Raw genomic sequence first — 25,586 nt, forward strand, 5'->3', positions numbered from 1 at the left:
TCATCAGATTCACTCAGCTGCTTTCAATCACTCAGTCTCTCATTCATTCCTGCCTTATTCAACACTAGCTATGGAATATCTTCAGTGATTTAAAAAAAAGAAAAAGAAGACAAATGAAGAGACAAGTCAGTTCTCAATTAACTTCCACCAATAAAATTTAGGAAATTAAATCTGTATAACAACCCCAAACCCTAGCCTAACAAGCAGCAGCATCTCTCTAAACCCATGATCTTTCCCCAAAGGAAGCTGCCCATGCTTGTTGCCCTTCAACCAGCCTCATACGTTTTACAAGTTGGAAAGATCCTTGTAAGTGTGCACAAAAGACTATGCAATATCCAGAGAGAACAACAAAAGCATTTAAACTGATTTGTCTACATTAATGGTGAATGAAAGCACATAGATTTTTAACACCAAAAGCGCTTCAGCAGCAGACCAGAGAAATGCACAACCAAGTAATAAAGTCAACAGGTTTCAACAAACTACACTATGAAATCCAATGACATTCAAATTTACAAGATGAAAAGCAGAGCCCCATATTTTTTGTCAGTGAAAGAGAATAATTGAGATCACACAAGGGTGAATATAACACACATTTATAGATCATGAAATTATAATTTCATAGTAATGCCATTTAAATGTTACTTTATCCAACAGGTTAATGGTTGGTTTTGAAATGTGAACTGTAGGTCATTTGATATTTTTAATCTACTCATTCTGACTTTTTTCTTATTTTCTTCCATGGTCAATGAGATCTTTATAGTGAAAAGCAATGTCTATAATGAAAAGTTAGTTCTCCTGCTTTTTACTTACATGTCCTTCCAGTGTCTGATGTGCGTCCGCCATCACCTTCTGTATAGACAGGAACCACTGTGACAGTGTATGGAGTATCTGGCTGCAGGTTCCTGAGAATGGCATAGTTGGTATTCCCAGGGATTGGTACCTAAAGATTTTAATAAAACACAGAGCATTAAATTTGAAAATGGTAAAGGAGCTAATCCTATAGATACCAACTGAAAGTACCACCTCCAGGTGATTGCTAGAAGTTATGAAGATTTCTCTTTATGTCTCCCTGTATCTCCTACTTCTACCAGCACCTAACCCATGGTCTTCCTGCTCTCCAGGCTCCAAATCACCAAGTATATGTCCTCTCTCATGTCCTTTATGTTAATATAAGTTCTTCCCTTTTAAATAACCTAACTCTTTCCTCTTCCTTTTAAAACCAATCACCTAAAGTTTAAACAGACTAGCATTTTCCACTTAGGAGTGAGTTTGGGGTCAGCCTGGTCTACATAGCAAGTTCCAGGACAACCAGGGCTACATAAAGAGACCCTGTCTCAAAAAATAATAATTACCAGTTCTTCAGGGCCACCTGCTGTTGGGGCATAGAAGAGTTTGTACTGTCGAGGATTGCCCTCTGCATGGTCCCAGCGAACACTCAAGGTGCTGGTAGAAGGGTCATAGACTCTCAAGTTCCTCACGGTGTTCAGAGGTTCTGAAATATACAGGAAGTACACTGTAGTGGAATTCAAACTAGCAAATATATCTGAAACAGAAGTTAAGCAATATCTTTAGCCCACCTAGAACATAGCAGACACCCACAGATATTTGTTAAAACAATAGTTAAAGAAATCAAAGATTTGCACTTCTGTGGTATCTATGTCTCATCTATCTGACAGAAATTTTAGTTCTCTGAACTTATTTTTTTAATCCTGGTAGAGAATAACATCTTTTGTTTACACAAATACAGACATAATTATAAGCAAGGGAATTAAAAACAACTACCACCATCTTAAAAGATTCATCTATGGCTCAGGAAACATCATGGACAAGAGGTCAGAAAAGTTGACTGTAAGAGCCAGAGTACCAGGAAGTCTGCAATGAAACAGTCTCTCCTACAAATGGCTGCATAAACAAGATTAGAACAATACCAATATCAATGGGCATGTTGATGTAGAATGGGGAAATTTTCATGGGGCACTACCCTAAACAAAGAATGACAGACAATAATTGACTTCCCAGAGAAGGGGAATTAACCTCTCTCAGGGATGAGCTTATTATTGATTGTTCAATGCAGGGTGGCCAGCCTTAAAACCATATACAAACAAACAACAAAAATGGGCTCATATGGTTGTATTTACATATACTGTATACACATACACACACACACACACACACACACACACCAAACATAACCAAAGAAAAAGAGGCTATTGCCAGGCATGGTGGTACATGCCTTTAACCCCAGCACTTAGGAGGCAGAGGTAGATGGATCTCTGTGAGTTCAAAGCTACCCTGGACTACATGGTGAGTTCCAGAACAGCCGGAGTTATGTATATAGAATCTGTATCAAAGAGTGAGGGGAGAGACTGAAAGAGGCAGGGAAAGAGGGCAGGCTTGACAGTAGGGAGGGGTCATGAGTGGGGTTTGGGGTAAGGTAGCTGGGAGAGGATAGAAGGAAGAAAGGGAGCAAGAAGTGATGTGATTCTATTTCAATTAAAAATAGTTTTAAACTTTTTAACTTAAATTTCTAAAAAATCACTAAGACATTCCATTTCCCTTGTGTTTTTAGATGTGATTTTATTCCATGGTGACTATTAAGAAGCTGCAGGGACCCTGGTCTCACTTACTTGTTTTGCCCCTTCCAGTCATCCGGCCACCTTCACCATCAGGATAGAGGGAGGACACCGTGATGGTGTATGGAGTGTCAGGCTTCAGTTTCTGCAGGACCACGCTGTTCTGCCGTCCTCCTACTGTGGTCTTGAGGAAAACACTTCTTGGTAAGCATCAGCCTTACACTTTCCAACTCACTAGTTAATTAAATACAGCTCTTTCTCTAGGGGAACTATTTGAGACTCTTGCCAAGTTGTGGAACCATGTCCCACAATGAAGGCTTAAAATATATAGCATGGCATAATTTTAAGTGTAGAGTATGTGTCTCGAGTCATGAAAAGAATTCCAAGCTTTAAACTGGAGACCTCAGAAAGATATTTGAACTCACTAGCAGCCAGCACTGCAAAATTTCATCCAAAACACATTTTACAGAACTCTTCCCAAAAACAAGGCATTAATCATAAATGAGTTACAAAGGGTCTTTAAGATACCAAAGAACTGCATAATTTTAGAGGCTCCACACCATTCAGTATTATTCTTGCTATTTTACAGATGTTTTTTATTTGCTTTAGAAACATATTAAAATGATTCGGCAAAGGATCTAAAGCTCTTGGTGTTTCCCCCAAACACTGCCATTCTAACAGCATTAGCTGTGTAAACGACGTGACCGGACCCTTGGCCAAGCCACACTCAGGCGGGGGTTCCCAGTGATCTCCATGATACAAGCCGTAAGGTATGAAGCCTTACTCCAATTTCCTCCAATTACGGAGTCTGAGGTTTTTAATTCATTGCTCAAGGCCATCTCGATATCTTGTTGAAAGAAAATTTGTACGATTTGTTAACAGTCTACTGAATTCAGATGTTTATGCCATAGTAATTAAAATCACATGAAAATGGCACTAAAATGGCACTCTGCCCACAATGAGTGCTCATGAAAAATGAGTGGATGTATTAGCACTAACAGATGTTTCCAACTTAGCACCCATTCATTCAAACAGTCAGAGTTCGGGTGGGGGAGGGGCAGGGGGGGTTCCGTGGCTCACTGTAGCCGTCTTCAATATGAAGAAACTGAGTTACAGTGGCCCATCTGAAGCCATCTATTATCAGATGCTGTGGGAGAAAAAGATCAGTACAGGCAAAAGCCATTTTTATAAAATTATGATATATAGCAGGTTCAAAGGATTTGCTTAGAACTAATCTTATAAGGAAGAAAATGGGTGCCTACTTACAGCTCCCATCCAACTTCCAAACTAAGCCCAGAATTGGTGATTTGTTGCTTTTATTATTTCATAGACCAGCATTCAAATGGGACTGGAGCATATGTGGTCCAGCCAAGTTCATTTGCCAGGTAAGAGCAGTGCCCTTTACTACAGACATTTATCCACTGCCAACCTCAACTCTACTAACTTCCTACACGGGTGGGAGATATGATCCATTTGCTTGAGCTCAACATATTTAGTGGTTAAAAATTCAAACCTTGTCTCTCTCTGAGGTTATATAAGGAAATAATATAACCCATGCCTCCCAAAAGCCAGCAAAGTTCTAGAGCTCAAAAAAGACATTTGAAAATAAATCAGAAAATATAACCCTATATGTATAAAAATTGGGATGTTCCCTGACTTAGCATAAATTACACCACATAAAAGGCAAAGCCGGTGAAATCCCAGACAGGCAGCTAAATTAAACAAGAGGAAAAGACAAAGGTTCTGTTAAATAAGGGAGATCAGGGATGGTAAAGATGACAGCTGAGCTCCCATCTTTCGAAAGGATCTCCATTTTTCAATATTTTCAGGTAGGTCTGTGGCCTTCTAGGTCTGAAAATAATAGATCTAATATAATCAGAAATATTGAATATCTACATAGCCTCAAAACCTTTCTAGATGTCATCATGCTACTTGAGCACATGACTAATGTGTACTTACTATAAAGAACAACTAGCAGGTCCCACCAGAGCATCCTGCCATCATGCACTCCAGAGGGAGGGCCAACTAGGTTCAAATGATTCTATCTAGTATAGCAAATCTTACATTCCCTAACAAGGTCAATATTATAAACACTCAGGGGAAATAGCTGAAGAGAAACAGGCAGAGTACTTCCAAGCTAATTTTTTACAAAATGAATTACCGTTTGTTCATTGCCTTCTCCTGTGGAAGGCTGGTGTGTGATCCTGTATTTCTGCACACGACCGCTAGCAGGATCCCACTTAACAGTCAAGCTGTTAGATGTGGCATTATACACCTGAAGGTTCCGTGGACCACTTTTTGGAGCTTAAAGAAGATTGTTGAAAACATATTAAATTATAGAACAATCCCTCCTTTTGCCCAAAAACAAAAACAAACAAACAACCTGTATAGTCGCCAAGGAAATCAAGAGAGTTCTGTACCACTGGGTTTAGAACTACATTTAAGCCAATGTTATGGTCACTGAATATTAAATGGCTACTTGGTATGGACTGACGGTGTTAGTTCCCTCTCCCCCAGGCTTTGATCTCTTCTGTATAATGAAGTCCTATACAGTAGAATTTGCAAATGGGGCTTTTGCAGACAATGTCATGGAGTGGGTCACTCAAGTAAGACTAGTCTTTATAAAAGGAGGCATGAGAGAGAGATCATTTTCTCCTTGCCATGTAACAACAAAATGAGTAGATGAATGTAGACACTTCCCCAAGAATTGGCTGCCATCTTGTCTTGCTCTTGGGCTTCCTGTTCTCCAGACTATTTTGAGCTGTGCTAGAGATTGCAGCTAGGCTTTCACTGATGCTAGGCAATGCTCTAGTACTGACATTTTGTTATTTTATTTGTTTTCTTTTGTTTAGGGCAGAGCACACGACTGCCACATCTTACATGTAGTGATCAGAAGACAATTTGGAGAGTCAATTTTCTCCTTCCACTCTGTTAATACTGGAGCTTCAACTAAGGATGTCAGGCTTGATGGCAAGCACCTTAACCTACATCTTGCCCACCCTTGATTTTTTTTTTAATTGTGAGTCAGGGTCTCACAAGTTAGCCAGATTGGCATTGATCCTCCTTTGCTTCCCAAGCAACTGGGATTACAGGCCTACAGCACAAAACCTGACTTCTCTTTTCTAGAATTATAGGTATATAAATGTTATCTGCTTATGCCACCTACTCTAGCATTTTGTTACAGAAGCCCAAGCTGACTTACACACTCTTCAACAAGTAACAGAAAGAGTACATGTATCAAGGAAAGTTAGTTTTGAAAAAAGCAACATCCTACAGTTAAAATGCAGGTTTGTTCACAGTGCATTTTATGGTCCTATTGGTTAATTTACACCTTGTTCATTCAGACAGTCCAGTAGGTTAATGCCTTACCTTGTGTTGTTAAGGGTATCAAACGCACTAAAAGAAATAGAATTTGTAGAAACGTTAGTGATACAGCTGTAGCTTTGTTTCTTAAGCAAACTATCAAGATCCTATTTGAAAGTTGAACACCTACATGTGCGCTCGCTGCCACTCAGGTCATCACTTTCAGACTCATCAGGATAGATGGCAGTAATGGAAACTTCATACAGAGTGTTGGGGTTCAGATTTTCAAACACCAAGGTATTTTCATCTCCATTTAAGATGGTCTTGGACAAAGAGGAAAAATCGTATGCACAGTAAATTAATAATCCGTTTATATCATGCACATCCAATGACACAGTGCTGACATCTTTAGATAATGTCCCTCTGCACTGTTCTAGGACATGATCCCAAAGCCATTAGTCAAAAATTATGTGTACCTTAACAAAATACAGTGCTTTGGGTGAAAAATGTCCCCCAAAGGCTCAGGTACTTGAATACTCAGTCCTCAGTGATCCCTTTGCTTCCTATTCTGGATGCAATAACTGCCTGCTGCCATTCCTCCTCACTGTAAAGGATTCTTATTTCTTTGGATTGTTAAGCCCAAATCAACTCTTCCTTTCATAAGTTACCATGGCCATTGTATTTTATCACAACAACAAAAGTAACTGATACACAGAAGTAATATATATTTCAGCCATGCTTTCCCCAGAAGCAATGGAAAAAGGGAGAGACAGAAAGCTAACATTACCTCCATCTTGTCTGGATTGTCAATAGGTGCCCAGGTTATTCTATAGAGAGACACATCTGAAGCTCCATGGTCCCAAGTTCCTCTGAAACTCTCTGGTGTTACTTCAGTAAACTGTAGGTTTGTTGGTGCTGGAACACGCCCTATCATAAAAAACGCAAGAGTCCATGTTACAATTGGAACTATAAACTCAATTTATTATAATTAAAATGTTTTATTTTAAAATATATGGTAAAAACTGACAAAAATACATAGCATTAGAATGAAATTATTTTACTAGCTTAACTCATTTGAAAATTAACATAGGATGAGCAGTGTATGCTTATAATACATAGGTTACTAGAATGTGTAAAATACATAGGTCTACTAAACTAATGAACTTTTAAAGTACTATTTAGTTATACTCTTTTATTTCAGTGGTTCCCAAAGTTTTTGCATCTCCAGTGCTTGCTTTTAGGATCTATTGTAGCAACAATATAAGCACAAACTGTGACATGCAATTGGACAGCAGTCCATCAGTAACCCCAGAGATCCAAGGTTTCAAATTAAGAAGTATCTCATCTTAGAAACAGTACAACAGATACCATTGAAATTCAATAAATCACTGAGACATATATTAAAACCAATATTCCAGTAAATTGAAAAATCTAGAAGACATGATGGATTTCTAGATGGATATGACCTACCAAAAGTAAACCAGAGTAGATACACAGATAAAACAAATCCACACAAAACATTAAAGTCACCATTAAAAAAATAGTAAAAGGTCCAATTATGTTGGGAGGACTATTTACGTATGACAGAGCAGGCCCTATAGGAGTTAGAGGAAGGAGATGGAGACTAGATATAAAATAAATTGTATTCGTCTATGAAATTCTCAAAGAATAAAGAAAATACATTTTTAAAAAATCCAGGCTAGGCATGGTGACACATGCCTTTAATTCCAACACTGGGGAGAGAAGCAAGCAGATATTTCTGAGTTCCAGGACAGCCTGGCCTACATCGGAAGTTCCAGACAAGCCAGAGCTATATAGGAAAACCCTGTCTCAAAAACAAATTCCAGACCCTGATGTATTCACTGCTGAATTTTATCAGACCAAATAACAAATAAACAGAACAAAACAAAAACTCTAACACCAATGATTTTCAAAATATTTCATTAAAATAAAAGGAAAAGGAATAAATGCAACCAAACTCTTTTTAAAAAGCCAGTATTACTTGATCCCAAATTTGAATAAATATACAAGAAATAAAAAGTTATAGGCCAGTCTTCATGATGAACATAGATGCAAAACTTGTCAATAAAACACTTCCAAAACAAATTCAAGGACACATCAAAAAGACCATTGACCATGATTAAGTTAGCTTCATCCCAGCTAGCCAGGAATGTAAAAGACCTCTATAATGAAAATACTGAAAGGCTGAAGAAAGAAATTAAAGAAGACACTAGAATGTGGAAAGATTTCTCATATTCATGCATTCAAGGAATTAACATTGAGAAATGGCTACCTTACCAAAAGTAATCTACACACTGAATAGACTCTCAGTCCAACTTCCAGTGTCATTCCTCATAGAAATGGGGAAAAAATTAAATACCTAGATAGCAAATGCAATCCTGAGCAAAAAGAATACTGGACGTACCCAAATATAGGATTTCAAGTTATATTACAAGCCATAATAACAAGAACGGCATGGCACTGATACACAAAAAAAAAGACACATAGTTCAATGGAATAGAGAACCCATATATAAACATATGTAGCTACACCCATTTGATTTTTGTGAAAAATATACACTCAAGCAAAGATGATGTACTCAACAAATGGTGCTAAATAAATTACATATCCACATATCGAAGAATGAAACTGAATCCCTATTTCTCACCCTGGAAAAAAATCCTAAATGACTCAAAGACCTTAATGTAACATCTGAAAGTGTTAGATTAAAGAGTAGAGGAAACATTTCAAGATGTTAGGCATAGGAAAGGACTTTCAGAACAGGATACTGGTCACTCAGAAAGTAATACCAACAACTGACAAAAGGTACCTCATGAAATTAAAAAAAAAAAAAAAAAAACTTCCGCACAGCAGAAATACCTGCCACCACTCCTGAACTCTCATCATCAATCATGTCCCTATCTCCTGGTAATCAAGGCCAACTCTACATGAGTATACACAAATCCATCCGAAGTTTGTTCTAAAAATGGAATACAAAGGACCATGGAAATAGATTGGTACCAGCTCCACACTACAACTCAAAACAACTCAAGTATTAAGGACACCCTTTAGGTCTACCTAAATTTAAAATCTTAGCTTTTGAAAGCATGCACTGAAAGTATAAATTTCATTACTGGATTATCTATTTCCTGATTTTCCTCTCTTTTTATCTGTTGTATATACAGAGCTGACAAGTCTACTGTGCCATCTTCATCTCTGTGATCTTTACCAGATAAGAACTGACAGCAAGACAACCATCAAAATACCTACAATACTTCACATCATAGCAAAATATGAAAGTTTAAAAAGAGAGAGAAATGGTCATGCCTGAAGTATGGAACATGTTGTGACATTTGACAAAATACCCTCGTCAAATAGAGACAAACTGGCATCAACACAGCAGCTGAGCTTGGGTTTGGGGTAGCAGCCAGTCCTCTTATTCTATCAGAGGCAAAGATTCTTGACAAAGTTCCAGCAGCAGATAACTGATGAAGCCCAGAAGGCTATTTGGATTCTCTAGTCCTGGGCTGTCCTTTGGGAGCCATTAGCCACATGTGGTTATTGAGAAGTTAATGTGGCTAGTGTTGTGAAAACAAAATGTATGAGCTTTTATATAAAATGTGAAATACCTTATTATAACTATGCTGACATGTTAAAATAATATATTTTATCATTTTATGGTTTGAATAAAATCGCTTATTAATTTTATGTGTCACTATATCTTTTTTTAAGCAGATGTTGAAGATTTTTAAATTACGTGTGAGACTCCTTTGTTTAAAATACTGTTGGCTCTCAGCTTTCATTTTAATAAATATCAGGGTCAAGTTATTTTAAGTTGAAAATTTGATTAGATTATTATATGCTTAGAGCTGAGTTAATTAATTAAATTACAGGAGCTAGAGCTGCAAACTAAAATTCTCTGCCTTCATTGGGAAGGAACTGGAGGAATCCAGTAACTATGAAAGGAACAGCCATAATAACTAAGTTAAACACTACAGAAATACCACAGCAGAGAAAAACGGACATCCACGTAAGTTAGACCAGAATGGAGCAAAGGAAGGAGGCTACCAGCAGGTTGTCCTATGTCTCTATACCATGATGCCACTAAGGACACCTCTCCTCTTCTGGGGTCTGATTCCACATTCTGAGTCCCCCCACTCACCTGGTCTTCCTTCCATGACCCTGAGACTCTCCATTAACCTTTTATCTTGCCAACTAAATTGTGAGCTGCAGAAGGGAAAGAGGCTGATAGTGACTGCCTATCCTGATAGCGTTTTACATAAGAAGAAAATCAGGATGTAATCAACAAACCCTAGCATCAAGAAACAGAGGGAGGGGCTTGGTCCTGCCTCCACTTGTTATGCCAGACTTTGTTGATTCCCCAGGTAAGGCCTTACCCTGCTGAGGAGTGGTGGGGAGGAGGAAAGGTAAGGAAGCCGGAGAAGGGAAGGGAGGGGGAATTGGGTTTGATATGTAAAACGAAAAATAAATTTTTTTAAATAAAAAAAAAAAAGAAAAGAAACGGAATGTCCCAGGAAGTAGAGATTTGCAACCATGTTAAGTATTGTTTCCTATGTGTTCATAAAACGGGGCATAACTCACGGGTTGTCTCATAAGCACTCGCAGGGGGAGATTCGCCCTCATCGTACACTGCAGAAACGCTCACTGTGTACGGGGTTTGAGAGGAGAGGTCTTTGAGGGTGGTGCTGGCCCTTGATCTGTCCACCTCCACCTGTAACAGGAAGAAAGCAGTGGTACCACTCTTTAAAGGATTCGCTTTGGCCTCCTGATGTTTAATAGAGCTTTCAGCACAAGAACAGACTAGTCATGGCTCAAAAAAAAAAAAAATTGTGAATTTTCAACTTGCATAAGAATCTAAAAAATAGGTACAACTTAACAGATTCCAGAAAATGTATGAACTGGAGTCATAATGACCTGATTCTCAGGCAAGCAATGGATACCTATGGCTTCAAGCAACCAAACCATTTTTATCTGCATCTTTTAATAGCATAGTCTTATTACTTGCAGAAATGTTCCCTTATATATGTATCTCATTTGCTGTACTCAATAACTCTGGGAAGGCCCACTGGCCATTAAATCCATTTGAAATGGGAAGCCAAAATGAAGTAAATATATACAGACATATAAGTCAACCTTCGTGCATTGCATAAATGACAAACATATACAAAGGAGTGAAAGTTTGGTTTCAAAAATGCTTCTAGAATTCTGGCATTAAAATTTCCTCAAGCACACCCAATTTTTAGCCCAACTTTTAAAGCCATCTTCCTAGGAAGCCACCTCATTTTGCTCCCACTTTGAATCACACTGCAGTATAAAAAGTTGTGCACCCCGACATCACCTCACAAAGATCAGTCCAAAAGGCAGAGCACTCCAACAACCTATTCCTTTCTCCATGTCATCTTCTTATCTAACACACTCCCTTCCCTCTTTAATGCACTCCTCGCCACCTTATATTTTTAGAACATTTGGCATTTTTAGTCATTCATAGACTAGAGGGTACCATATAAGGCAACTAGATGGAAAGGAAATACCGCGTGGATTCTCTAACTCTTTATCTACTGAGGGATGAGGTTTTTGAGATTAACATCACACAGCACAACATTTCCAAACTAAATCTAACACGGTCCAATATATTACTGATTTTCAAAAAAATGTTTTAACCACACAAATTTTCCGCCTTTCATTAACAAAGTGATAAGTATTCAAAACATACTATCATCCATCTACCCTTGATAAAGTTATTTTGTTAAGTCTTGGAAGAAAACAGCTATTTCCGTATCTTTTCTCATCTCCAACCTACCTCTTTGAACTCTTCTTCTGGAGTTTTGTATCTAACAATGTATTTACGAACTTTTCCAAGCACAGGTTCCCAGATGACATTCATGGTGCTGTGAGTCACATCTCTGAGTTTCACATCTTGAGGTCTGGGTAAGGGTACTGAAGAAGCACAAGACATTAGAACCAGATGTGGAGTCTCTATCACAGAGTTTTCAGCATCTGAACAAGCCTTCAGAAAGTTGCTTGGAGAAAACTTAAAGGCATGTAGCTAATGGTTTGCTGTTGTTGTTGTTGTTTTGGGTTTGTTTTGTTTTTTTGGTTTGTTTGTTTGTTTTTGTTTTTGTTTCTTTTTCTTTCCAGACAGGGTTTCTTTGTGCAATCCTGACTGTCCTGGAACTTGCTCTGTAGGCCAGGCTGGCTTCAAACTCAAGGATCCACCTGACTCTGCCTCCCAGGTTCTGGGATTAAAGGCATATGCCACCATGCCAAGGTTGATTTTTAATAAAATAATAGAAATGCCGTTTTTACCAGACTGAGTTGCTTTGTTCTCTAAAAGGCCTTTTAGAAATAGAATATATGCGGTCATTGCACTGCTGACTTCTTGTTTACATCGTTAAACTGCTTGCTGCTCAGCCATAATGCATCATAAATTCACCATAAGTGGTATCTTCAGACAGTTGTATGTCTTCAGATATTAAATAATACTGAAAATAAGTTAATCAAAAGGTGCTCCCCTAAGGATGTTACAGGAGCTCTCTTGATTACTTTTCAGAACTTGACAATAAGACTCTATTCCTGCAGACGCCACATACCTGAGTCATAGAACATGAATATTCAAGCTGGCAGTATCCTAGAAACTGAACCCCTATTGATTTGCTTTCATAGTGCTAAAAGGGGCTGTATACACTACCAGAAATGAAAAGTAGCCATCATTCCACACAGCTGTGAACACTGAAGGCTACAATAATGACTGGCCTGGCAAGATATACTCATTGATGAGATAGTGGCATGAATGCCATGGGCGTAACCAACTACTTTCTGATTTGACTTGTCCTGCTCCACAAGATGAAATACATGCTCATCACTACCATTATCAAAGCCAGCAACCTGTGACTGGGCAGGTCAGAAGCCATAGACAACAACTTTCTACTATTACTTTGATAAATAAATATAATATGAAATCAACTCCTGTTGACTTATCATTGTGTCCATAGATTAATGCAACTCTCAGCCATCACCAGAGAAGCTCCTTTCTGCCACAGATTGTGATGAACACAGAGATGCACAACTGACCAAGGTATAAACAGTATATCATCTGTATTACAACCTCTCCTCCCAAGGCTCAGAAATCATTTGAAAAAAGGGGGGAGAAAGTTTTTAAGAGCTAGACATGGTGGATGACTACAAGGTAACAGCATTCTCCAAACTCAACAGTGCAGTTGTGCATATGAACTCACAGGAACTGTGACAGCATGCACAAGACCCATGCAAGTTCAAGCCAGATAAAATCCAGCATGGAGATTGGAAGTAGGCATGAAGTCCCACCCCTGCTGGGTAGTCATTGGCAACTGCTACCTTCTGGGAGAGAAAGTGTGTCAAATTTAAGTGAGTGGACCCTGGTAAACTAACTGTACTTCATTGGATATGGATACAGATATACCCAAAAGTATATGGGCAGCAAAAATTGGACTCAATGGGTTTAAAAAGGAAAACAGAACACAAAGATGGTTGGGTAGGGAAGGGAGGTGAATCTAGGAGACATTGGGGGATATGATCAAAATAAATTGCACAAAATTCTCAAAGAACCAGTAAAAGAGAATATTATAGGGGATATATATATAAAATAGTTATGGGAATTAAATGGTTGGAAGAAAATATAAGTGATAAAATTTTGCCAAGTCAAACAAATGATTACCTTTTAAAAAGAAGATAATGGATAAAAGATATTTTTTTTCTTTTCTTTTTTTTTTTTTTTTGCACAGGGTCTTTCTACATAGCCTTAGCTATCCTGAAACTCATGACGGTAAACCAAGCTAGTCTTTGGACATACAAAAATTTCCCTGACTCTGTCTCCTGAGTGCTGGGATTAAAGTTGTACACTACCACCCTTGGCTTTTTATTTATTTATTTATTTATTTATTTATTTATTTATTTATTTATAATTTTCTCTTGTTGCAATGGATGTACCTCTTTCTAGCTGCCCACTGGGTCATTTCTCTTTGCCTTATTTCAACTCTGCAGATCTCTCTTCTTAAATCTCTATTTCTACCATTATCTTTCTTCCCCTCTGTTTTTCATTGCTTTTGTTTTGTTGCCTTTGCATCTTTCTCTTATCTCCTTCCCTGAACCACTGTATCTATAACCATTCTCAAATCCCTGGTGCCATTTGTCTGTCATCTCACTGTGAATCTTGGTCCTTCTCTTCCAGCCACCTCAGGACATGTGTTTCCAATCTGAACTGAATCCCACCCTCTCATGCATCACTACCCACATCCACAAAACCACCATGCCTGATTAGTATCTAACACATAGAAATGATAAATCTTTATAAGTTGTCAATAAATTTATACTGCCAGGCTCTCTCTTTTCTCTGCTGCATGATGCTTATGTTTCCTCAATATCTTTTTTCCCCTTGAAGTTCCTTCATCAATTTCCTTAGAAGGGTAGGCTAAGGAACACTAAACTTAACCCATACATATATCCCAGAAATTTTTACTTCTCCAAGCAAAATCAAAGTACACTTCTCTAGGAAGGGATTGTATTAAACCCTCAGGGAAACAATCCTCATTGGCCCAAGACACTGAAAAACACACAGAATAACTGTAGTCCAAGAAAAGGCCTTCTGCACACTGCTTTACATCATCAAGTGGCATATCTCCAACCCCAATCCTGACGACTGGGATACAGTTCGTGATCAAAGTGTTACAGGATTGAGTGGACTGATTAATTGACATACTTGAAATGAGCATTCATAGGTGTGAGTTTCCTCTTGAACAAGAATTCAAAATGCTTGAACTTAACCTAAGTACCCTTCTCCAAACTATAGTCACACAATAGTCCTGGTCTCATGTGTCTTACGTACTGCACTTCGTGGATTAAAACATGCAGTATTATTTAATATCTATGCCATGATTAGCACATTGTTGCTCAGAGCAACTCTAAAACTCTGCTGATTATAAGATATGCCTCAATATGAGGTTCATTAAACATAAAAAGAAAGCTAGATAGATGTAAAGATAAATTGACAGATTGACTGATAGATTGATGGATCCTGACATGGTATGACTTGACAGAATATAGTATCAGAAAGGGTTCTACTTAGAGAAATAAAGAAGGAGAGTAGAAAGGGTACAGAGCAGTGTAAAAGGACAAATATAAGGTAAGTATAGTGTATAAATATATGGAATGTTAACAAAAAATTCATTGATGGGGAATGTTCTTTTGTGTATATGTATGTCTTATAGCATTCCTGTGTTCATTTGGACTGACTCAGCCCTGGGATCAGGCAGGCAGAAAGAGTTCACATTACAACTAATAACAATAATCATGCATTGTCCAACTAGCACCAACAGCATGTGGAAGTATTCCAACAAATGTTAAATTTAACAGCAACAACAAAAGGAAGAAAGGAGAAACATCTTACACGTGGCTTCCCGAGCTTTGGCAGGTTCACTAGTGAGGTCATGCAGGACAGCATGGACAGTGACCTCATACTCTGTGTTAGGAAGGAGGCCGGTCAGCTGCACATCATTCACTGTTGGCCCCACACGCATCTGCACAAGGAAATGCCAGGGAGAGATAAGACATTTGAGTCAAAAGCTTTGACTCACTGGAAGATTCAGCAGAAGCCTGTTAGCAACCATTAGATTAGAACACAGATTTTATATTCAAAAGAACTGGTTTGGTTTTTTGTTTTGTTTTGTTTCACTACAATATTTAAAAAAATGGGTTGCATGTCACAAACCTCATTTCTATTTTTGTTTGGGGTCTCAAGTTATAAATTGATTCATAAATACTGGCAGTATAATAGGACTGTCGACCTATAAAATTTGAGAAAAGCCGAGTGATTAAGAAACAGACATCTCTCACCTCTTTGGGTTTTGTTGCTTCAGGGGCTCTAACTGGTTGGTATGACACAGTATAGCCAGTAGCTCCTCCCACAGGCTGCCATTGTACATGCATGGTGGTGGGGCCAACATCATAAATATTCAGGCTGACTACCGGGACTGGCACTATGAAAACACCAAAGTGGACATCAGTCGAATCCCTTCAAACAAGTGTTTCCTATTTTATTGATAATATATATGCTAAACAGAGAATGTGTTGCTTGAGAAATTAATGATTTACTACAGCTTCCTCCACCCATGAAGACCCAATGTCAGTGTTCATTGTACTTCATTCTCTAGGACACACATTCCAACTATTAAAAAGAGGAAAACGTTCAAAGTTCAGATTACAAATGGCATTCCAGTGAAACCATACGAGAGCCAAAATAGATAAACTTTCTGAGATTTTAATCCTTTTTCTCTGGAACATCACTAAGCTAACTATTTTATTCTTTAGTCATAGAACTTCAGACAGAAGTTACCAACACATTATGTCACTTCGTTCTTCTTTAAAAAAAAAATACTTAAGATGTAAGTTTCACACATCAATGACTGGAACACAGCGGATTTGTCAAAGGCTGGCAAAAATCTTCCATGTTCCATGACCTCTTTGTCTTGGAAATGAAATAATGGGTTATATCCTTGTTGCTGTTTCCCAGGTGACTTACAGGTTTTCTCTGTGCCCTTCAGAGGCTCGCTGTATTCGTCTTCAACCACAGAGTACACATTCACAACATACTCGGTCTCAGGCTTCAGATCTTTCAGCACTGTGCTGGTTTCTAGTCGGCTCACATAAAACTGGAGGGGAAAATAAAAGGAGTAAGAATCAACTCCACTCTTCATGCTAGACCTCCAAACAGCCATCTGCCGGAAGTGTAGAACGTATCTCATGAGACTTTGCCCTTTATTTTGAGAAATTACTAGATTACAGAGAGATCTCAGGTGATTACGTAACTTATTTCCCCAGCTATCGTCACCATATTTATAAAACTAGTAAAATGTATCATCCTTATTAAGATTTCCTCATCTACTTCATGAGTCTAGTCCAAACTTACAAATCAATTAACTTGTTTGAAAAATCACACTGATCGTCTGCAGTATTAAGAACATTCTTTAAGAATATTTTTTAAAGCTATTTCCCTTTAATGAAGTTCAAAGAGAACCGCCTGCCTTGAGAGGAACAGAGAGTACCATTCTTCATTCATCTGCCGTCCCTCGCCCAATGATTCCCTCTGAGCTCTACTGAGCAGCACCCAATCTCAGCATGACAAAGGAAGCTTAAGTGTCCTGTGTGCTCACCTCCTGGCGTTTTCCTCCAGAAACAGGGTAATATTCCACCTTGTATCTGTCCACACTGTCAGAAGGAGGTGTCCAGCTCACTCTAAAAGAACGGTGAGTCCTCTCAGATATAACTAAGTTAGATGGTGCTTCCAAGTCACCTACATGTGGAGATAAAGTGTACACGCTCTCATTTCTGTAGCAAGGTGGTGAGGTGGGAAATTACATTGAAACAGCACATATCTACATAGAAGTGTTTCAGCCTTCCCTTCACATGGGAAGCAGGTAATGAATCTATACAGAGGCTCATTGCCCATTGACCTCGCTGAACAAATAGACCTTAGTCTCAGAAGGTCCAAACTAGAGTAACATTGTCCTTCTTTAAACACAACTCCTGCTCTTTATGAAACCACTAGTTAAAACTCACCTAGACCTCTGAATCATCTCTGGCACCCTCTCCTCTCTCAACCCCATTCACATAATCAGCAGAAGGGATCTAAGTCCAGATAATTCAACTTTTCCATTGTCTGAGGTTAGACCAAGATCACCACATAATTCCTATTTCTAGGCGTGCTGTGTTCTGTGAAGATAACCCTAGTTGCTTGTCTATGTTGTGTTTCCTTAGAGCACCTACTTCTTGTGGGCTTAGTTCTCAATGGGTGATAAGAAAATCTGTTTCTCACTCAAGAAAGAATGAAAACAAGCAAATGTTAATACTTTTAAATGTGGGAATAGCCATTTTAAAATAGCCAATGGTTGTACTTTCTGTGGGTAGATAAGAGTGAATAACAGTATCTAGAAAAAATAATAATAAAAATGAACATGATAAATATGTTGTGACCAACAGCAAGATGCTGCAAATAATAACTTAAAGAGAAAGGAGTCAGTCCTCTGGGTCCATGACAAATCACTTTCTTATAAACTCCTTTGGGTTTCTTTGTAAGCCCAAACTGGGTGAGTGTGCCTACTCTCAGCAGCCTAACCTTTATTGTACTTGGGTCAAAGTCAAGCTTGCAAAATTATCAAGTAGTTTTACTGTCTGGGAAACTTCAATGAATGCAACTATTACTTGGTTGATTAAAAAAAAATAAAGAAAAAAAGCAGATAAAAGATGTTTTCATCCCTACTCCAAGTTCACTCCAATTGAAAAAAAAAAAAAAAAAAAAGACAATTCTCTCAGCTAACCCAAAGCCAGAAGCCTACAAATTCTGGCTGCCCAGCTGGTCTATTTCTCCAGGGAAAAGGTCAGACTGTTGTTCAAAATCCAAAAGAGAAAATCTGTAAAAGTTTGGAGACAGAAGTTCAAGGAGGAACATGAAAAATAAAATGCAAATGTAACCAGGGACCCAAGCATTGTGAAGTATTTCTGCCACACTGTTTACTGAATTCATCCTACTTCTCTGAAACCATTGTAAGTTAATGACAGACTGTCTCTACACAACCTGCATGTTTAAGAGAAATGTCCTTTTATTCTAAGGATTATGGATTTATGTGTCATTATTTTCGCAAAGCCGTTTGTGTTGGTTCTTTCGCTGTCCTATCCTGTGGTTTACATGGATATTAATCCATCTGTGCCCTCCCCTGCCACTGCAAACTCAGTTCTGAAATTCTGTTTCTAAACCCTAATCCCTTCCCATGGTTACCTCATTGAAAGCCCACAACAGCGTCCCTAACGATTTGACACTAACTGGATAACTTCTCTGCATCTATGTCTTTGACAGTAAAGAAGGATTATGTGATTTTGAAAGGTCTCGAGTTTAAGACTGTAACTTCACTTCACTTCACATTCAGGGATCATCAGCATAGAGCATCAAATCTGACACTCTACAGCTGAGGAAAAGAAAGCAGACACAAGATGCCTGTCCTGGGCCTGTACCTTAGGAAACTGGAAGAGGCTATCAAACATTACTTAGCATGCTAAATCTGTGAGTTTGTTAAGTCGTGGCCATCTGTGTACCATAGCACTGACCTGAAGTTGTTCCACTCAAGAACAGATCCGTGCCAGAAAAGGGGGGGGGGGTCTCTTAACTCTCCTTCTTTTCTCCTCCCACTTTTGTGCATTATCTGAGCCATATAGCCTAAATAACCCCTTAAATAAATTAGATGCCATTTTTAGTTTGGTGTCATCCCCCCCCCAAAAAAAAGAAATTACAAAATGAACTAGAGACCTTTAACTAGGAAGCTCCCTGCAACAGACACTTGGCATCAGTAAAGACAATTCTACAAAACTTTAGAACTATTTCTACTATTTCTGTGAGGTTAAATTCATTCTAACTTGCCCAGAATCAAAAGATAAATTCATGAAGGGTAGTTTTGCCATAATCTTCCTATATAAAAAGGAAGGAATTTTTACATATAACAAGGACAGAATTTCATAATTAGTTTCCCAAAAGCCGTCATACCATGTGCCAGATGTAGACACCATAAATTGTAATGTTGTATCTACTTACGCCAACTCAGGGGATGCTCCTGGCATCCAGAAGGTGAAAACCTCTAAAGCTGTGGAGCATGTCAGAGTGAGGTCCCCACCCAGACAGACCAGCACCTGGCTAAGCTTACCAGGGCCCTTGACACTGTTACACAAGTTGATGGTGAGGTCATCCACAATCTTGGATAATGACTCAAAATCTGCCACATTGTATGCATGGGTGTCATCTGGATCAGTAGCAATCATTTTTAGTTCAATTTCATCAGCATTCTTAATACCTTGGAAAACAGTTAAGTACAGATTGAAAGCATTTGTCAGGAAAAGTTAATGGAATGAAGCAAATACTCCTGCCTTTTCTTTTTATAGGTGCTCCCCCACCGAGTCCGTATTGGGGCATATGTATATGATCACAGATGCTCACAGAGGCAATGTAGGCAAATAAATCCCATTGTATGATTTTATTCTTCTCAGATATAGCAAGGTCTTGGTCATTCCAAAACAGCTAGAACTGAAATTTTGAAAATAATATAGGTTTTTTTCCCCTCTTTATTAATTAATTTCAATTCCTCTCTCACTAGACTTTTGTTTGGAAGGGTCAAAAATTCTACCATCTGCTTGCTTGAGCGAGTATGGTAACTAATGACATTTTTAACTAAAAAAATGTTCTCGGCACATCTGCCACCCCAGGGAAGCACTGTCTTCTCCAATGTTTACCAATAGCAAACAGCTCCACTCCTTCATCCTTGAGTTTCTTTGATGGAGCCTCCACGTCATCTTGTGATTTTCCATCAGTAATGAGAACTCCAATTTTGCGAGCACGAGGCCTCATGCCAGCTTGGGTCCTGAAGCTCTGTTGGCGAATGAAATTCAAAGCCATGCCTAGTGGGATTTTTAAAAAGACAGCCAGTCACATCATTTCTCAGCTATCTGCCTGACCAAAAGCACGTGTCAAAACCTCAACAAAGCATCCCGACTTACCCGTGAGGGTGTTTCCTCCTTTGTACGGTAAGTTCGCCACAGCCTGCAATAAACTCTTCTTGTCTCTGTGAGCATTTAACTGCCACTCTGTTCTGGGGTCTCCACTGTACTGAGCGAGAGCTAAAATAATAGCATGGCCGTTAGGCTGTATTAAAGACTGAAATCAAATTGCCAAAGACCTTCAACATTGTTGGAACCTACCAATTTGTACTCTCTTGGGACCAATATCAAAGATTTCCACAATACGAGAAATAAAGCTCCTCACGGTTCTAAAATTTGCACGGCCGATGCTCCACGACCCATCCACCAGCAACACAATGTCTGCTTCCGCTCTGGTGAGACACTCCATCCCTGACACAGCAATCATGAGACAGGACAGTAAGGAGCACATAGTTGGCAGGTTGCTCCCTATACAACCTCTGCCACCCAAGTTGTCTATTTCAACACACCAGCTAAGCTTAATAATTCAAAGCCACAACTATAATTTATTAAGCTAAAATAACAGTCACAGGAACCAATTTCTCTAAAGATTATTTAAGTGGCAAACCTTCATCATTGATTACATTTCCTGACCATGACTATACAACCTTAAGATTTTAACTAAACCATGATGGTCAGTTTGAAAGGCTCACATAATTAATACCTAAAATAATAAATGAGAATGCATAACTATCTAACAATAATTTGAATAATTGGATGTGAATAAGGTAAGATATTGCATTCTTCACTATTTAAGGTATTAGCAAATAAATATAAGATAGACAGATTAAATGTGTAAACTATAAATTGTTTCAGTGAGCCAAAACTATCCTTTATAATAATTAGGCTACCATGTAACTATTACATGTTATGAAGGATTAGACACACGACTCTTGAAATTTGAACTTTATGAAATAAAGACATGTTTTGAAAATCTGACACATGGTTATATTATCTCATTGTTAATTGTTTGATTTTTCATCTATTGTAGATAAATAAATTCAGACAGCAAAGTTTGCACATTCAAAAAATTGAAGAAGGAGGAAGACAATTAGGAAAAGTGTGCAAAGAAATACACAAAATGAGAGCTGTAGAAACAACAAACAAACACAGATACAAAGCGAAGGTGCTTTGGGAAGAGAAAATAATCCCAATATCCTCAGTGACAAGCTACAAAATAAAAATATAAGTCAGTTAATATCGTCATAAGAGAAACAATGACACAATGCAAAATATCAAAATTTAACTTTCTTTTATCTACATCTAACTTTAAATACTCTTTTTTTTCTAGAAGATTGTGACCCCAGCCTTAAATTTTCCCATCTATTGCAATGTTATCAGATCATCTTTTAATCCCTATAAAAGTGAAAGAAAATTAAGCAATGCTCATCACACTACCAATTACACAGTGCCATCCATGTACTACCCTTCCCAAGATGGGAGACTCCCAAACACTGTTCCTAAGGCCCTCACCTTTAAAATCTCTGCCTATACTAAGACCTACTGGTTTTATTAAATGATTTTTCAAAAATTTAGAAGTAAACTCTATCTCCTACTCCCACCTTTAATTCTATTTAATGCTGGCTTTGTTTACATCAAAGCTGTAACTATGGCAAGGGGCAGAACATCTAAAGGGCTTGTGCTACCATTTTGCTTGCAAGTCATGATTGCCCACTTTTTTTTATGTAAAGCCTTCTTTCTCAGCCAAAGTAAGACACTGAAGTAAAAATATATAATTATTATAATGAAAGAAAATTGTATCACTAAAGAGAAAAATTAGAAAGCATAACTTCTACTGCTACACTTAATAAAAACTCATTTTCAAATAACAGTATTTAATTAATGCAAAACTGAAAAAGAAAAGCCAAAAATCATCTCAGTTGGATATATTGAAGCACTTTTTCAAACATAAAATAAGCATGTGAATTATTTAAATAAACTGTAGTAAAAATTATAATTACTTATCATTGTTTAATAACCTAAGACTTCACATTTAAGATAGCTTCTTACTATTTTCCTATGAAAATATAACTCAATTTCTTACCAGAGGATAAAAATGGTGTCACAGTTGTGTCAGAAAGGGTTGTCATTTCTTGCCCAACAAGTGGTAAACTTTCTCCTCCATCAAACATCCCAAAAACATTGACTCTATAGGTGGTGCCTGCCCTGAAACAGTGACGTGCAGAGTAGGTATGGACTATGAGCCAGGAAAGCAGCTTTCATCTTGTTAAAGACATTCATCTTCGCTAATAAACTTTTACCTAGAGCAACCTATGATGCTCAGTATTGTGGAAAACGAAAAATAATTGCCATCGTATTCCAGCTTGATGATGAGGAATCACAGGATACTAGCCGCCCAGCCTTCCAGAGATCTCTGGAGATTTACAGAATCATTTCTGGACTGGCTTTGCTGCCAGAGGCAGAATTCCCCCCAGGCCCCTCAGAATGGAGAAGGATCTGCCTTGCTTCTGCTGCCTCTAAGATGCTGTGTTTAAGAAGACTGAAATGCTCAATGTCTGCAAGGTAACCCAAGGCACTGAGCACTGGGCAGCATCAAACAGTGGCATCACTAACTTTTATCCTATCTATTCAAGTGACAATAAACAACAAGCATTATACAGGGTGAACAACTATTAAATGAAAACTTGAACAGACAAAGTTTCCAAGAGGAAGGTACACTAGTCCATTGGTACCACTGGATGAATGTGGAGTGCTGGTCAAACTCACACTCCTTTGTTTTCCAACTCACTGCCTAAAACTAGACCCTGAATCAACCCAAAGCTGCTTTGCCAGCTGGCAACAAGTTCAGACTCTGGCCTTTGAGCTCAAGTATGCCTCACTGCAGGGACACCCACACTGGGGGGTCTCAGAATGAGTTACCTGGCCACACATTTCCACATGGCTTCAATTGCAATGAAACTATGTGATATGGACATGTTAAAATCCAGGTACTCTTTTTTTCTTTAATATATCCCTGATCACTTAAAAAAAAACTATTTAAAAACACAAACTATTAGTTCAAGCTTAAATCTTGGCTGAAAACAGATATGAGATAACTCTTTGTGCAAAACCTACTAATTTATATAAGTGATGCAATCTTTTAGTACAAATATAGTTCATTCCTACCTAAGCTCCTCCAAGACAACAGTGTTGTCATATGGTCCAAGGACCAACTCCCCTAGTCTTCTGTCATCACCAGTAGGATGGAACGTGACTTTGTAACCTTTCACTTCCCCAGGGGCAGGCTCCCAAGTCACTCGGAAACTTGACATTGTTGGATCGGAAGTTTTGAGGTTTCTTGGTGACTTAAATCTAGAAGCTGTAAAAGTGAAAAGGTTTTTTTATATATGTATGTATTATCAATAAGACAGTCTTTGGTGTTTTTTATTAGTTCCCACAAACATATGTATGTATGAAGAGCCAAGTCCAGTATCACAGATGTCAGGTTCAATAAAAGCCCTGAGCAACGCAGTAGTGCTCAAGCAGCATAATCAATTCTCACAATTCAGGTGAGTTCTAGATTGATACATTAGCCAGAAGGATCATTTTTACCAGGAACTAGATTTGTAAAGCAAATAACACACTAGTCAGACATCCCGACTAATAAATTTATTACAAGTTTAAAATGTTTGCATGCATGGTGCTCGAGCTTGAATTCAGGGCCCCATTTCTGTTGGGCAAATACTTCTACAACTCAGCAACAGACACCACCCCCAAGCCCACAACCCCAGATTCAATGTGAAATGTTTCCAAATGAAAGATACACTACAGTTTTCTTTTAAAATGCACCATACTTTCTCCCCTGAAGGCACGATTGGTATTGCTACTGTTGTGTACCTGTTGTCCCTGATCCTTGCCTCAGCTTTCCTTCTCCTGTCTTATACATCGGGAGAACTGTAATGTCGTATGTGGTCTGGGGTTGAAGTCTCTTTAGCACTGTTGAAGTGACTGTGGGTGGCACCTTAGCGACCATTTGTCTCCCTCCCCCTTGAGGGCGATACACAACACGGTAGTTGACAACTTTCCCTGGTGCTGGTTTCCACGTAACTCTCATCGTGTGTTCGGTTTCTTCATCCACTTTTAAGGTTTTAGAATCTTGGGATACTGTAAAATTAAAAAAAATTAATGTATAACTTGTCAAAAGAAAACAATTTTTGTCTGCTCCTTCCTTCATGTAAGAAGAAACTCTGGATTCTTAAGTGTGGACACAGATGTCTTGCTTAACATCATAGTCTCTTGGGTTCGTGATGGCATGTGAGCCTAATCCCAGCTTGGCCTCAGTGGGATGCTTTTTTTTATCTAGTTAATACTAAAAAATGAAAGTTCATATTGCAGGGATTTCCTATTTGCATTCTAGAGACTTTAGTAAAGAAAAAAATCCATCTCCAAAGATGTGGTTTTAAATTTTTATTGTGTTTTATCTTTAAAGAATTCCTCTAGTAATAAAGCCAGAAGGAATACTAAAGATGAAAAAGAAGAGTTAGAAATTTCATTCTGGCCTTTTCAGAAGACGCTACAATCTGTAAATGGCTGGCCAGAGTTAACATGATTGACATCAATCTTCTGATTTCTAGGTGCATGTAAGACTATGAACACAAGAGAACAGGCAACTCTAATAGGTAAAAGCATCTCAAAGGCTAGCAGATAAAAGCATACATGTCAAATATTTTAGGAAGCAGTGTGTGTTAACATGTATCTAATGTGTAGCTAATATTATCACTCAACTAGTTCTTTTACTAATATTTCATTATTATGAATAACTGTCAGAAATAGATCACCAAATAACTTCAAACAACCAACATCCCCTTTCTTATAAATAATGAGTTTATTGGGAGGATCATTTAATTCAATGGAATATTCTTAAGACTGGAAGACTCACATATACTTTTAGAAGGCACTAAAGCTGAAGGAAACAAAATCAACTGTCTTTGCAGGTTTTCAAAGAAATTTTCATGGTCAAATGGATAAGAATCATAATGAAACAGCTTTCAATGGGGAGGGGATAAACTTTGTTAAAATAGTTTTAAGACAATGAACATTACTTAGCATCATTGATCCCTGGGACTTTAGGAAGAGACTAGGGCTGACTCTATGGTTGGTCATGGAGTGTTTCCATCTCCAACACAGGCCAGTGGGATCCAG

General features: G+C 38.2%; 1 protein-coding gene across 3 annotated transcripts in view; it reads right to left on the bottom strand.

The window, feature by feature from the left end:
• Col12a1 (collagen type XII alpha 1 chain) overlaps positions 1–25,586 on the bottom strand; it is a 111,639-nt gene that overhangs the window by 47,180 nt on the left and 38,873 nt on the right. For all 3 annotated transcript variants that reach the window (XM_027411075.2, XM_027411073.2, XM_027411074.2), the window contains 20 exons: positions 24,282–24,548; positions 23,571–23,763; positions 22,489–22,610; positions 20,667–20,816; positions 20,466–20,585; positions 20,202–20,366; positions 19,619–19,765; positions 17,081–17,220; positions 16,450–16,579; positions 15,765–15,907; positions 15,319–15,448; positions 11,698–11,834; positions 10,479–10,608; positions 6,664–6,803; positions 6,067–6,199; positions 5,943–5,969; positions 4,735–4,877; positions 2,628–2,757; positions 1,353–1,492; positions 811–940 (listed from right to left, as the gene is read on the bottom strand). In XM_027411075.2, coding sequence (XP_027266876.1) covers positions 811–940; positions 1,353–1,492; positions 2,628–2,757; positions 4,735–4,877; positions 5,943–5,969; positions 6,067–6,199; positions 6,664–6,803; positions 10,479–10,608; positions 11,698–11,834; positions 15,319–15,448; positions 15,765–15,907; positions 16,450–16,579; positions 17,081–17,220; positions 19,619–19,765; positions 20,202–20,366; positions 20,466–20,585; positions 20,667–20,816; positions 22,489–22,610; positions 23,571–23,763; positions 24,282–24,548 — 2,817 coding nt within the window. The remainder of the gene's footprint in view (positions 1–810; positions 941–1,352; positions 1,493–2,627; positions 2,758–4,734; positions 4,878–5,942; positions 5,970–6,066; positions 6,200–6,663; positions 6,804–10,478; positions 10,609–11,697; positions 11,835–15,318; positions 15,449–15,764; positions 15,908–16,449; positions 16,580–17,080; positions 17,221–19,618; positions 19,766–20,201; positions 20,367–20,465; positions 20,586–20,666; positions 20,817–22,488; positions 22,611–23,570; positions 23,764–24,281; positions 24,549–25,586) is intronic.

The sequence above is a fragment of the Cricetulus griseus genome, chromosome 4, assembly GCF_003668045.3.
Source record: "Cricetulus griseus strain 17A/GY chromosome 4, alternate assembly CriGri-PICRH-1.0, whole genome shotgun sequence".
Taxonomy (NCBI): Eukaryota; Metazoa; Chordata; class Mammalia; order Rodentia; family Cricetidae; genus Cricetulus; species Cricetulus griseus.